The sequence below is a fragment of the Sceloporus undulatus genome, chromosome 2, assembly GCF_019175285.1.
Source record: "Sceloporus undulatus isolate JIND9_A2432 ecotype Alabama chromosome 2, SceUnd_v1.1, whole genome shotgun sequence".
NCBI classification, from domain to species: Eukaryota; Metazoa; Chordata; class Lepidosauria; order Squamata; family Phrynosomatidae; genus Sceloporus; species Sceloporus undulatus.
In genome coordinates this window covers 223,214,702-223,229,335 of record NC_056523.1, presented here as the reverse complement: position 1 = coordinate 223,229,335, position 14,634 = coordinate 223,214,702, and the positions used below count along the sequence as shown (strand labels likewise).

General features: G+C 40.3%; 1 protein-coding gene across 1 annotated transcript in view; it reads left to right on the top strand.

The window, feature by feature from the left end:
• The first annotated feature begins 2,126 nt into the window (after positions 1-2,126).
• The window catches only part of TMEM139 (transmembrane protein 139), a 15,870-nt gene continuing 3,362 nt past the window's right edge, over positions 2,127-14,634 (top strand). The window contains exons 1-2 of the mRNA XM_042453601.1: positions 2,127-2,401; positions 9,260-9,571. Coding sequence (XP_042309535.1) covers positions 9,324-9,571 — 248 coding nt within the window. The 5' untranslated portion in view covers positions 2,127-2,401; positions 9,260-9,323. The remainder of the gene's footprint in view (positions 2,402-9,259; positions 9,572-14,634) is intronic.

Below are 14,634 nucleotides of genomic sequence, written 5' to 3'. Positions count from 1 at the left end.
TAATTTGTTTGTTCACACATCCATGTATATTCATATTTTAACATTTTATAAGAAAATAGCTTGCTGCCGCCACCACCTCCTCTTCCTCCTCTTTCTTCAAGCAGCTGCCCTCCTTGCCTTTCTCTTCCTTCTGGGACAGAAAAGGTTTGGGAAGCAGAGGAGGGATCTGGGCTTCCAAGTCTTGCACCCACCTTGAGCAACTTTCACATTGACAGGTGCTTTTTGACTTCTCAGCAGCATTCAGTATGATCAATCATGGTGTCCTTCTGGAACATCTTGGGGTGGGGTGGGGTGGGAACTGGAGGCACTACACTTTAGTGGTTCCAGTCCTATCTCTCAGGCAAGTTCCAGATAGTGGTGCTTGGGGATGACTACTCCTCAAAAAATGAGCCATTATATGGCATGTCACAAAGCCCTGTATTATTCCCAGAGCTGGAGAGTGAAGGAATTGAACATAAAGAAAATCAACTCATTTGAGATGTGGTACTGGAGAAAAGTGCTGAGGATACCATGGACAGCCAAAAAGACAAATAAATAGGTCCTTGAACAGATTAAACCTGAACTCTCCCTGGAAGCCAAGATGACTGTCATACTTTGGCCACATCATGACAAGGCATGAATCATTAGAAAAGGCAATAATTCTAAGAAAGGTGAAGGGCAGGAGAAAGAGAGAAAGACTACATGTCAGATAGTTGGACTCAATCAGGGAGGTCATGACCATGCGTTTGCAGGACTTAAGCAGAGCAGTGGGGGATGAGTGGTCTTGGAGATGTCTCATCCACAGAGTTGCCATGAGTCCGGGAAGATTCAAAGACAACTAACAGCAACAGCTTGAAGACACCAGCCTCTAGTCAGCTGCTTTGTAGATGTCGTCTGTCTCCTTTCAGTTGCACTGGGTATCATGTCAGGGGGAGCTTGGACTGTAGTATGCAAATTTGATAACACCTGAAGCTACAGAGACTACAGATTTTCTCTTAAAGTGAATCTGTGAGGGGATTTTAGAGTTTCCTTTTTGAGAGAGAATGACTGTTTTGAGACACAGGCATTTTTGCTCAGGATTTGTGACCAGGGATACAGGATGTTCCATAGTGAGGTGATTCTTTGGTAGCAGGGGCCAGGCTGTGATTGCGAAGGATACATGGCTTCATGGATGCAAATACATAACTGCCCATATAGTAAAACGTGCCTGACTTTTTGCTACAGTACTTTGAGGAGTGATCCTGGCTTGCATATACATCACCAAACAGGGAATCTGGGAGATCCTTGTTTGTTGTCAAAACACATGAGTAAGCTAAAAAAATAATTACATCATTGTAAATTAATTTATTTTATTTTACAGGATATTGGAATAGTAAGTCCTATCAGTTCCATTCCTTCATCTGAAGAAGACAAAAAAGCCAGCCAGTTATTGACAATAATCTTCAGCCATTGTTTTGAAACTCATCTGTAATCCTAAGGAATTGTAAATGTGTCATAGGACATTTCCCAGACTTGTTGGCAATGAAAAAGAATACCTTGGCAAAAATGTAAGAGGGAAAGGGTCTCCTAAAGACAGAATGCTTGCAAAAAACTGATGTACCTGATGAAGTCACCTACAGTACTTTGTGTGGAGACCTGAGACAAGGTAGGAGTTGCACAGGTAATTTCTATCTGATCACCTGTTTTTGTTTGAGTAAGATGTCAGTGGTTCTTCACAGATTTGTTATAATTTCCACTCAATAGCTGCAATTTTCTAGGAACATCCAGCACCTAGCCTCTTGTCTCCCCACCTTCCGCTCCTAATCTCTGGGCACTTTCCATAAACTACTGAGACTCCACCCGTGTCCTTGCCTTAATGGTACAAAAGCCAGGGGGAAACCTGTACCTGGCATACAATGCCAGGAGGAAGAACACATGGTTTATATCTTTATAGAGAACCTAAATAGTTTTATGAAAAGGCCATGTGACTTGGGGCTGGGCATAGGGCCCCACCCTGTGGAGGGGAAATGTCAATGAAGTATTTCTACAGGGGGAAAAATGAGAAAGAAGAGCAGGAACGGCAGATTGCACACACATTCATATACACCACCCTTTCCCCCAGTTAGTTTCCTGTTCCCTTGAGGTGGCCCAGCTGAGAAGGCAAAAGAGGAAAGCAAAGAGCATTCTCCAAAGGAGGCAAGAGACACAACTGTTTCTGCGTGGAAAAATCTTAAGAAAAAAACTGGTTGCCCTGGAGTTTACTCTCTGCCCACACTTGCAATTTCCTTCTTAGATTTTTGTACGCTCCCTTAAAGGGCGAGAATCTGTTGGTGTTTCTTATCGTGCTGGAAACCACAGCATAGAAGATTGTGGACAGTTAGCTGGCAGTGACAACAAGTGGCAAGAGCTTACGGCTGGAGATGGCATAGGACACCTTGGTCTGGTGAGTGCACATAGGTTATTGGGTGCCTTTTCTTTGGAAGGGGGAAGAGACTCTTCATACGTGAATCCTGTGGCTGAAAGTGTGAGAGTTTGCTTGCAAGGGAACCATGGATGTGTAACATAAAGTCAGCCATTCATATCCACAGATTTTTTATTCATGGATTCAAGCATCCACAGCTTGAAAATTTTTTTTAAAAGATAAATTCTAAAAAGCAAAGCTTGATTTTGCCATTGTATCTTTGATGTTGTTAGCTGCCTTCAAGCCAACCTTGACTCATGGTGACCCTGTGAATGGGTGTCTCCAAGCCCCCCTTTTCTCTGCCTCTCTGCTCATGTCATACAGGCTCAGGCCCATGGTTCTCTTACTGACACATGATCTTCCTCTCTTTCTACTGCTTCTATCTTCCCCAGCAGCTTTGTCTTTTCAGTTGTGCCTTCTCATGATGTGGCCAAAGTACAACAGCCTCAGTTTAGTTATCTTGCTTTCCAGAAAGAGTTCAGTCTTGATCTGTACAAGAACCTATTTGTTTGTCTTTTGGGTTGTCCATAGTATCCTCAGCATTCTTCTCCAGCACCACATCTCAAATGAATTAATTTTCTTCCTGTCTACTCTCTGCTCTATCCAACTCTTACATCCATCCATAGTAATGGGGAATACAATGGATTTGATGATTTCAACTTTAGTGTTCAGCTGTATTTTCTTACGCTTTAGGATTTTGTCCAGTTCTTTCAAGGCTGCCCTTCTCATGCAAAATCTTCTGATTTCTTGACTGCAGTCTCTGTCCTGATCTATGTTTGATTCAAGGTGTGGGAAATGTTTAACTACTTCAATTTCTTCATTATCTAGGTTGAACTTATGTAAATCCTCCATGGTCATTATTTTTGTTTTCTTTATGTTTAACATTAGGCCTTCCATTTTACATAAAGGGTGCCATTTTACTCCCCCATTGTATATACTGAGACTTGAGCATCCGCGGATTTGGGTTTCCACCATGGGGAGCCCTGGAACCAAACCCCAGTGGATACCAAGAGCTCACTGCATATCCAGTGTGAGAGCATTTGGCACATGGGGTTTTTGTTCAGCAGTTAAACTGGCTTACTCATGACTTCAATTATTGCCATATCTTCTCTTGTCCCCTGCTACATATTAGCTGATGCTCTGAAGTGACACTACAATCCTGTGCATTTTTCTTCAGAAAATAAGTTCAGCTTCAGTGGGTTTTACTCACTGAGCACCATGTTTAGGACTGCAATGTAAACTATGAAACAACCTGAGTATGAGCGGAACAGAAAAGAGTGTCCTCCTGCCCCACTGAACCCAGATTCTTAATTTTTCAACAGAATTCATATGGCAATTTAAAACTTTTAAATATCACTTGTTACATTTAGATATTACATTGTTACTCTTGTTTTATCTTGTAAATCTTACAACACATCCTGCAGTATTTTATTTTTTATTTTAAAAATTACAACATTTAAATCACAGGAATCTGAGCTGTCACTGAGAATGTGGGCATATTCCTTAGATTGCAACAATTATGAGTCATAAATGCAATCTATCTTAAAAGTCAACAAATAAATCCCGTTTCTTAAAAAACTTTGTTTGAGAAATCTATGATTTTAAATTGCCAAGATTTGAAACAACATTTTTATCATGGCTATATATTTTTCATTACTGGAGATTGGTAATATAGTATATGTGTGTAGGTAGCATCATTATGACTATCATCATTAGCTTACATTTTAAATATTTTAATGTGCCTTTTCTCAGGGTAATAAACATGGTTCACACACTTTTCTTCATAGCACTGTGGAGTAGATTAAGGTAGGAGTTGGTGGCTGATATAAAGTCACACAGTGTGCTTGATAGCTGAGAAGAGATTTGAACCTCTTCTTCTTCTTCTTCTTCTTTATTTATATGGTGTTGTAGATTTGGTCAGCGCTGTACATACAAATAATAAAATAGATAAAGAGTAAACCTGCCTGTGGCATACAGTCTAAGAAATAATATTTATATGCATATAAATAATACATAACAATACAGGAAAGGGTTCAATAAAACAGGCAACAAGTTAAAAATGTCAAACAGCAAATAATAGTCACGCAATGCCTGGGAACGCTTCTCTGAACAGGATGGTCTTCAACCAAGGTTCCCATGTAGTTTAACATGACATTGGAGGTTGGTGTATTGACTTTAAAGCGTCTTATCTCTTACAGGGTTAAGGTGCATTTAATTTTCAAAACGGGTGTTATTGCATTCACCTGTGGCCAGGCTTATACAACCAGTATACAGCCTGGATGCCAGCCAGGCTTATCCCATGGCTTTTCAAGAATCAGTTTTTGAAAAGCTGCAGGATAAGCCTAGCTCGCATCGGGCTGTAATATGGGTTGCATTCGCCCAGCCAAAGGTGAATGTAATAATGCATTTTGAAAATTAAATGTGCCTTTATCCCATTAGGGATAAGGCACTTTAAAGCCAATGTCCTAATCTCCATCAGTTCTCATAAATATGTTGATTATAGGGATGTTTGACTTCCCCGATGTATCATGTGACTTCTGTAATATGAATTACAATCCTAGCTAGTTGCAGCAGGAAATACAGTATATCCAAAGGTGCTTTCACAGTGTTTTACTAAAGCCCATAAACCTGGTGAAAAAACAAGTGCACTGTTTGCCATTCCACCCGGAAACTGAGGCCTTTTCTGCACTGGACAAGATATAGTCCAAGGGTTGTCCTTTGAGTATCTTGGCCCCATAACTTCCCTGACATGCCCCATTATCTGGCCCTCTGTTCCCACACCACGGTGGCTGTCTGCATAGAAAACCATAGGGTGGTCTGGGACGTCTGCTTCTCAAGTCAAAATGAGACATTCAGCGATGGACCTCAATACAGACAACTCAGTGACCCACAATGAAAGTGGGATGCCCGTGTAACCAGTCACCATGGCGTGGGAACAAAGGACTCCAAATCTTTTTGGAAGATCCAGAATAACAGGTATATTATTAAAATGTGTTTGGGGGCTGTTAAACCCTATTCCTGGTGTGGAACATGCAGTAGCATCATTAGGAGGGTGCTGAGAGTGCAGTACACACCAGGTGACACCCAGATGAGTTGAGCCTTCCTCCCACGGTGGAGTGAGAAGGGATGAGTGCAATCCTCTTGACTTCACTGCAGTGGTGGCAGTCTCCTCAGGAGGAGGCTTCTGCCACCATGGCAAAGGTGGAGACTGAGTGCACCTTTCCCATCTTTGTCTTTGCTGTGGTGGTGGTGGTCTCTTTGGAAGGAGGCTGCTGCCACCACAGTGACAAAGAGAGAGGGAGAGTGTGACCTTTTGGCTGCTGCCACAACTACTCCTGCAGTCCCCCCTGCACAAGGTGACACCAGGAGTGAGGATGAAACTGGGAACATGCTGGACATCATCTGGACTGTCCACACCAGAATGAGAGTTTGAGATGTGCATCACCAAAATAGGGCAATGGCAGAATGGTGTGTGTGTGTGTGTGTGTGTGTGTGTGTGTGTGTGTGTGAGAAAATGGGCCTTTTGGCTCATACAGAGAAGGACTGAATCAGTAAAACACTCGAAACCTATAGCTGTAAGTATATCTCTCTGCCAGCCTTCTTTTTGTGTCTAGGACTGTGATGCTGTTTAGTGCCCACATAAATAGAACCAATGGGTTGTAATGGAGGAGTGTTGGTCAGGGACACAGGTGGTTCATGAGCCCTGGTGGCACCGTGGTTAAATGCCTCTACTACAACCACTCATTCACAAACCATAAGGTTGTGAGTTCAATACCAGTCAGGGCTCAGGGTTGACTCCGCCTAGCATCTTTCTGAGGTCCTAAAATGAGTACCCAGCTTGTTGGTGTCAATTGGCTTACATTGTAAACTGCTTAGGGACTGATAAGCAGTATAGAAATGTACTTGCTAATGCTATTGCTATTCAGGTTCAAGTTTTAAGTCAGGACACTTAGTGTGACCTTGGGTGGCCTTTCAATCTGACCCACACTAGTGGATTGTTGAAAGGATAAAGGGAAGAAGCAGAGAGCCACATACATCATCTTGAGCTCACCGGTGGAAAGGTGAAATACAAATGCCACTGATACCTAGGTCTACTATTTAAAAAGCTGCAGCAACTTGGGAAACTGATCATTTGTTCATACATATGGGCAATCCTCTCACCTCAATTCTCTCCATTCAGTTCCTTCTCCTCCTCTTTCTCATATTTTGGGGTTTCATAAGCACTGACTCTGACTCCAAAGAGTGGAATTTTCCTGCTGTCCTGCTGTCAACAGAGCTAAGCTCAGGCAAGTACGGGCAGAACTTCAGTTGTATTTTCTTCCCTTTTCTTTTAAGCTATGGGAAATGAGACTCCAGAAACACAGCTGTTATTGCCATTATTGCAAAACAGTCAGGAAGAGCTTTACTTCCTTCACTGGGAATTTTTTTGTGGCCCATAAAAGGAGCAATGGTGAAGAGGGACCATTAACATGCTTATTCACTTGAAAGCAGTTGTTTGAGGGGCTGTGAAACAACAAAGTCAGATGGTAGAGGGCCCAGGAGCTCCATTTCTTGCTTCAGCTTGTTATGCAAGAACATGCTGCTGTGTGTATATAGGCATACAAATTATGCCTGAGTTAGGCTGCATCCGCACTGCAGAAATAATCCAGTTTGACACCACTTTAACTGCCATGGCTCCATGCTATGGAATTTTGGGAAGTGTAATTTGTTGCAGCACCAGAGCTCCACAACAAACTACAATTCCCAGAATTCCATAGCACTGAGCTGTGGCAGTTAAAGTGGTGTCAAACCAGATTATTTCTGCAGCCATAGAGGGCTGTTTCACCTGGGAGGAAACAAACGCAGTGAGAGCAGGCTGCTGAGCCTTTTTTTGTTCTTGCTCGCTTGCTTTTAGCAGAAACCACTCTTAATATGTGCCCTTTTTTGTTGGAAAGGTGGAGTATAACTTTAGTATCTTAACAAAAGTGATTACTCTGGAATTTAATTTCAATTATTTTTTTTATAAAAGTAGACAAAAATCTGCAAATTTCTTCAAGATGGGCACAACTTGATTTTTTTTAAAAGGTTCACTGTAGCCAAAACAAGGCTATTGGATTTGCCCACCCAGGAAGAGCACTTTGGAATTTATCAAACGGGAGGAATTTCTCTTAAATTCGAATGAAAAGAAAGCGGGGCCAGAATGCATTCACTTAAAGTTGCTAGTTTTGCGCAATTATGTGAATACGCCATGCATTCAAACTGGCTCCCCATTGCCTGATAATAGCATGCCATTCCCCGAATTTGCGTGTGGCAGTCTATCACCCCATGATTGCGTTCGGACTGACTTCCCATTGCCCGAATTTGCATGCAGTGGGTTATCACACAAGAACGTTAAACTCCATGATTGTGTTCAGATTGCCATCAGATTATTCTTCCAATTCCCCTTGTCTGATAAACTCCTTTGAAATGTGAATTCTTAAAAAAAAAGTTTATAAGTTTAAAGCAGGAAAAAAACCACATGTAATTTATCTACCTCTCTAAAAACAAGCACTCACATATAGACAACCACCAATCTATAAAACACTACAAAATCATACAAAAAAACCCCAATTTATCTTCCTCCAACTAGAAGTTGGGTTTTAGTGTCCTTTTTAATTACATTTCATTATCTCATCTCTCTCCATGAGCTTCTACCTTCTTATTTGTTCTGTTCAAAGTTTTCTGTTATTTATGTGCCAAAATATTGTTTTTCTTGCATAGGTTCATTTATATATTAATATCCATATATATCTATATTTGTTTCATATGAATTCTAAAGTGAAATTTGAACTCTCAATGGTCTAGGTTTGAATCCTGTTGTGCATTCAGCCTTGTGTATGGTGCCGAGTTATGGTTACCACCTCTTTAGGAAACTTTAACAGCTACATGAAAGCAAGATACATGTTTTTCTCCATGAAAGGAATAGTTGGACCAATTGATTTTTGCCAAAAAACCCCTCATTATTAGAATACACCAATATAATATTCTAGTAGTTCCATATAGCATGATGCTACCAGTACATGATGCTACCTTAGGCTACCTCAAGTATGTTTGCATTTGTAATCCTATTTTCCACACTCATCTTACTAAAGACAGGAAGATCTGGAGGCATTTCCATAGGCCACCTCACACATGAGGCAGCTTCAATCCTTTGAGAGTTTATGTTGTTTATGAAATCCAGCATCTTCTTTTGTGCAGAGGTTTCATCATAAATGCAGGGTGAGACAAAAGCAGAGGAGACAGAACCCTGAAATATTACAAAAACACAGTCAACATCTGAATCTTTTGAACATCTACCCTCCGCTGGAAACCTGCCTTAAATAAAGGAGTATTTATACTGTACTCCAAAACAAACTTGAAAAATACTTATTCCCTACCACTTCAAGAACATTTAAATTTTTAATCCATTTTCCTTTTGGCAAGGTGTGCTTTGCCCAGCCGTAGAGCAGGCAGCTTCATGGCCCTCAGATTTTGTTGGACTGCAACTTCCTGCAGCCATAGCCAGTAGGCAATGGAGAAGAGTGCTGGGAGCTGCAGTCCAACAACATTTAGGAACCTCTCCCCATATAGCAAATACTTTTTTAGAAAGAGAAGGAACTCGTGTCTTTACCTGCAGCAAAGCTTTTATTTTGTGTGAATTAAGAAGATACCCATCTTGAATCACAACTACTATTGCCTTAACACCACGTTTCTTAATGGGACTAATCATTTCCATGGAGTGTATAATCATCATGTCATATCATTTATCACACTTTTTGAGTGCTTGGGTTCCATGTTCATGTGTCATTTATTTGTGTTGTTGCATTTCCATCTCTTTGACAGATGTCTGTTCACTCTACTGCCTGGTCTTTTCTCGCTGACTGCCATATTTACCACTCGGACTGCCATGTTGTCGGAGTCACGCTGGAGGAGCCTCCGTCAAACCTTGCTGGTGCTCTTCACTGCTACACTTCTCATTGGAGTCACCATGCTGGCCATATCCACTGATATCAACCCAGTGGGATTTTTCTTCCTTGCAGTTGGGGCTCTGTGCTTGGTGGGCTACCTCATAAGCGTGGCAGCAGAACAGTATCTGAAGCATCAGAATCCAGCACAAGAAAATCACACAGCCCCAAGGAGACCAAGTCAGGCAGGGTGAGCAATTACATTTTTATTTCCTCTCCTTCCTTCCTGTATTTTAACTTTAGACCACAGGCACTTTGCTGATAATCTACACAAGCAGCAAATCACATGGCAAATCATGAGAAAAGGGCTTGTGGATTAGTCTGGTATTCCAACTCCACTATTGACGAGCCATTACTTCTGGAAAGCTTACAAGCAGGGCATGAAGACAAACACCCACCCTCAATGACATATATTATTAGATATGTTACTTTTGAACATGGAGGATTGATGGAGTGAGCAGATGAGGCTTGCATGTGTCCTCCTCACCCTGTGCAATATAGGTCTTTGCCTCCATAGTTGTTCTTGTTGTGTGCCTTCAAGTCATTTCCAAATTATGGCGACCCTGAGGCAAACTTATTATGGGGTTTTCAGAGGAGGTTTGCTATTGCCTTCCCCTTAGGCTGAGAGTATGTGACTTGCCCAAAGTTACCCAAGGGTTTCATGGCTGAGCTGGGAATCAAACCCTGGTCTCCAGAATAGGAATTCCACACTCAAACCACTACAGCACACTGTTTTAAAAAGCATACAAAGATATAGTACTACAATTTACTATTTCGCCTACACTGGCAAACAGTAGTTTCTCCTCACCCTATAAACAAGGGCTAACATAAACTATGGGCCTGAACAGACAGGCCAAAATAAAGCTGCTTCAGGTCACTTTGGAGATATGCTGTTTAAATGCTGCATGTGTCCTAAGAGGCCAGGAGCCATGCTCCAGTCCAAAGGACTGGGGAGCAGCTTTGGTGCAGCTTCTGGCCTCTTAAGATGTGTGTGTCATTTAAATAGCATACATCCAAAGTGACCCAAAGCAGCTTTATTTTGGCCTGTCTGTTCAGGCCCTATGTCTACTAGTTTGGGCAGTCATTGCTAGTTTAATTGTATATCACAGATACATGGTGCTCAGAGTACTTCACAGCAAACGGACAATTAAAATGCATAAAATGTTTCAAAATTTATTTTAAAAATATAATAGCACCACAAAAATAGTTCATGTAAAACAAATAAACATATCAGTTGATCAACTGAGAATATAAAAGCAGAAATTTAGGAACATCCAAAGAAATCCACAGAGAAAACTGGAGACATTTCACAAAAGACTCAGTTTTTGTCCAGTGTGTATTAATTCATAGTAAATGTATGTGTCATTCAATGTTGTTTATATTTTCCATCATCTGCTCATAATATAAAGTATTTATTTCAGTTTTTGCCAAAGGCTGCTTACCCTCAGCCTTTGCTCATATATTTTCGTTTGTTCAAGGAAAAGTTGGAGAGTTGTTGGTCCAGAAATATCTGAAATTTGATCTAATTAATGATGATTTTATCTAATGTGCAGTTGTGTATTGGTGAGCCAGCATGGCATAGCGGTTTGAGCATTATGACTCTGGAGATCAGGGCTCAATTCCCAGCTTGGCCATGCTCTCAGCCACATGCTCTCAGCCTCAGAGGAAGGCAATGGCAAATCCTTTCTGAACAAATCCTGGAAAAGGCCACTGTAAAATGGAAATTACTTGAAGGCTCACAACAACAATTATGTATTGAAGTCTTGTGTTGCCCTTTTATGATATTATATAGTTTCCTGAAGAAAGCTTTAAGAATACACACAGGTTAATATGTGTCAGACTTTTTTACTAATAAAACAAGCAACATTTGAAGACACGTCTCCAGTTTCTACTGCTTACTATGGGTACTTCCCATAGCATTAATAATATATCTACACTGACCAATTCATCCAGCAGCTCATATGTTAGGAACAGTTGTGTGGTAGAGCCAGGGTTCACAGGACTAAAGCAGCAGGACCTTTTGATCAGCAGGGACTATGGCATCGCCTGCTATCTATGCAGACTCTATTGTCCCCTCTGGGTTTATCTGCTGGACCTACAAGTAGTTGGAGAAGAAGTGGATTTCCTCAGCAACAATGTACAGTGTACCCCTTGTTATACGCTGGGGTTTGGTTCCAAGATCCCCCGTGGATAACAAAATCTGTGGATGCTCAAGTCCCATTAAACATGACATAGCAAAAGGGTGTCTCTTATAAAAAATGGAAAATCAAGGTTTGATATTTGAAATTTATACTTTTTTTGAACATTTTCAAATCGTGGATGATTGAATCCGTGTATAAAAAATCTGTGTATGAGAATGGCCAACTGTATTGCTACAAGCTAAAAACCAACATATTTTTGTTTGGTCTGAGCTTTTGTGAGCAGACCCATTAGCTTTATAAAAGTTGTGCAGATGAAACCCGCAGCTAGAAACTTGTGGGCTTGAAGACAGAATCACAGAATCTTAGAATGAATAGATTTCTTTATTACTATCATAGACCAGCACAAGTAAACTAGTACAGTATAAAAGGAATCAGGGTAAAACATATTTAAAATAATCACTTCAGCGATTCCTAAACATTAGTACTCTAGGTATTTTGGAATTCAACTTCCTGAAGCCCCAGTCACTGTGGCCAAAAGCCAAGAATCGTGAGAATTGAAGTCCAAAACATCTGGAGGACCAAAGTTTGGGAACCACTGGGTTACGTGATTTCAGTGCATGTAGACAAGTTTAATATTAGTGCCCTGCTGAAATCAATGTCTGCCATATTTTAAACACTGCTGCACAAACTACGGCTAAATTATATGCTAACTTAAAGCTGGTATCTGACAGCAATAGAGAAATTATTTTATACAAAAAATCATTCATCCTGGATATTTATTCAATAAAGATGAGATAAGTCTAGCACAAATATCTCTATAAAATGAGCACTGGAGTAGAACATGCTCTATTGCCTCTACTTGCCCAGAATCACAGGGGCACAATCTGTCAGCAAAGGGGATGTTCTTATACTGACCTTCAAGGATGGCTGAGGGAAAGAATAGAATCCGAGAGTTGGAAGAGATCTCAACGGCCACCCATTCCAACCCCTTTTTGTTATGGAGGAATACACAATCCAAGTCTCCCTGACAGATGGCCATCTAGCCTATGTTTAAAAACCTCCAAAGAGGAGACTCCACCACACTCCAAAAGAGCAGCACCTTCCACTGTCAAATAGCTCTTACTCAATTGACTGAATTTCTGGACTTCCCTTGTGAGTGTTCCTATATGGTCTACTGTGATGAGAGCCTACATTTAACATGTAGTCCATCTACATTCACTGGGTTTAGGGGTGCAGAACCCCTGTGAAAGTGAGAAAAACACAAATAAAAAAACACTATTTTTCCTCCAAGAGAGCCCCTCTCTGGGAATCCCTAGGTCCTCCAACGAACTCTGTGGTCAACATCTGCCAGACATTGACCATAGAATTGTGCTGGAGAACCTCAAATGCCTACATTAGCTCTAGAAATGTCTTGCAGTGCAACTTTTGATGGACACTGACCATAGAGTCACACTGCGGGAACCTAGACATTCCTAGAGAGAATATATTAATCATATCCGTGAATAATCAAATCTGAAAATGTCAAAGCTGCGAATGTGGAATGCCAACTGTACATTGGTTATTAAGAGATCTAATTTTTTAAAAGAAAAACATTACAAGTTATGATATACTGTATCTCAAATCAAGCTAGTAGCCAGGGAATCAGTGAATTGAGAAAGAAGGAGTACAAAAACCTGAAGGATTGGACCATTACTTAAGGTAACCAAACCACTGTTTCTTATTGCATTTGGGCTGGCTCAACAGATGTCGGAGTTCTTGGAAACTTTCTTTTTGGGGTTTCAAGAATCCCCTATCTAGGCTGGGATATCCTGGAAACTGTAGACCACAAATGTAACATCTCAAGCCCTAGTTTCGCCTGCTTCCTGACATCCTTGGGGCACTGTTTGTTTCTATGTGAAGGGAACATTTCCATATGCAGAAGCCTATTTGAACATCATGCCTCTTGCTTGAATTCTGACAGTGCAGTGCTTTCCTGCCACCTGCTTTTTGTGTAGTTTCTACCACTGCCCACAGTTTTCAAGATTTTGAAGATCAACTGCTTTTTGTATGCTTTTAAAACTAATTCTAGTGTCCAGTTCAACTGGTATTTTTTATGGCAATGTCCCTAGGCGGCAACTACAGTATATCATCGCAGAGATATTTATCAGAAATGTCCCTCAGGTGAAAGTGTATTAGTTTCATGATCTATACTAAAACAATCACAAAGCCTTAATTTGTGAACAGCTGAGGACTCCGTTACCTCATAAAAACAACCCAACATTTGTCCACTATCAGACTGTTTTAAAAAATAAATGTGGTTGTGTTTCTTCCTAAAAGCCAAGTTAATTGGTTAATTGGTATTACAGACAGGAAGATTTTCTATCATACTTAAATATCGTAATATTTTCTGTACACGAACTAACAAAGTATATGGCTAATGTAAAGTACAAAAGTACAGAAAAGATTGAGGAAGGGGGAAAAATCTATCAATAACTGATTGAATAATTAACTCATTAATTAATTATAATAATTTTAAAAAATTAAATTGATTGGCAGTTCAGGCTAACTCCTCGTACTGGGGAAGCTCTTACAAATTCGTTGTATTTGAAGCTGTTTGTTTGTAGGTTTATATTTGTATGTTTTTTTTCTGGGTGTTTTGTCTTTGCCTTCTGTGTTTATGCATTTGTAACATAAAATATGTGTACAACTAATTTTTTAAAAATCACTAAAATATTTCAATATTTTCCACTTAAATTTACCCTACATTATCTAAAATTGCCTGCAAGAATCCTTCCAAGGACATAGTAAAATCAAACATCTTTTTACAGATGTTTGGCAGATTCTAACAGATGAGTTACAACTTTATAGACACCTCTCTTTTGGCAGAGCTACCAGTCAATATTAAAATAAGACTTTTTAATCTGTATATTTTAAAGAGTGGACCTCGGAGTGTGGTGGAGTTCCCTTCTTCGGTCTCTTCCAACTCTAGGATTCTATGATTCTAAGACCTATATGAATGTACTTCAATGGTTTTATAGTATTTTAACTCTTGGTTTTATGTGTTTTCTTTTTGTTTGTATTTTAATATGCTGTAGCCTGCCTCAAGCCTTGAGGAGAAGAAGGGAAGAAATAA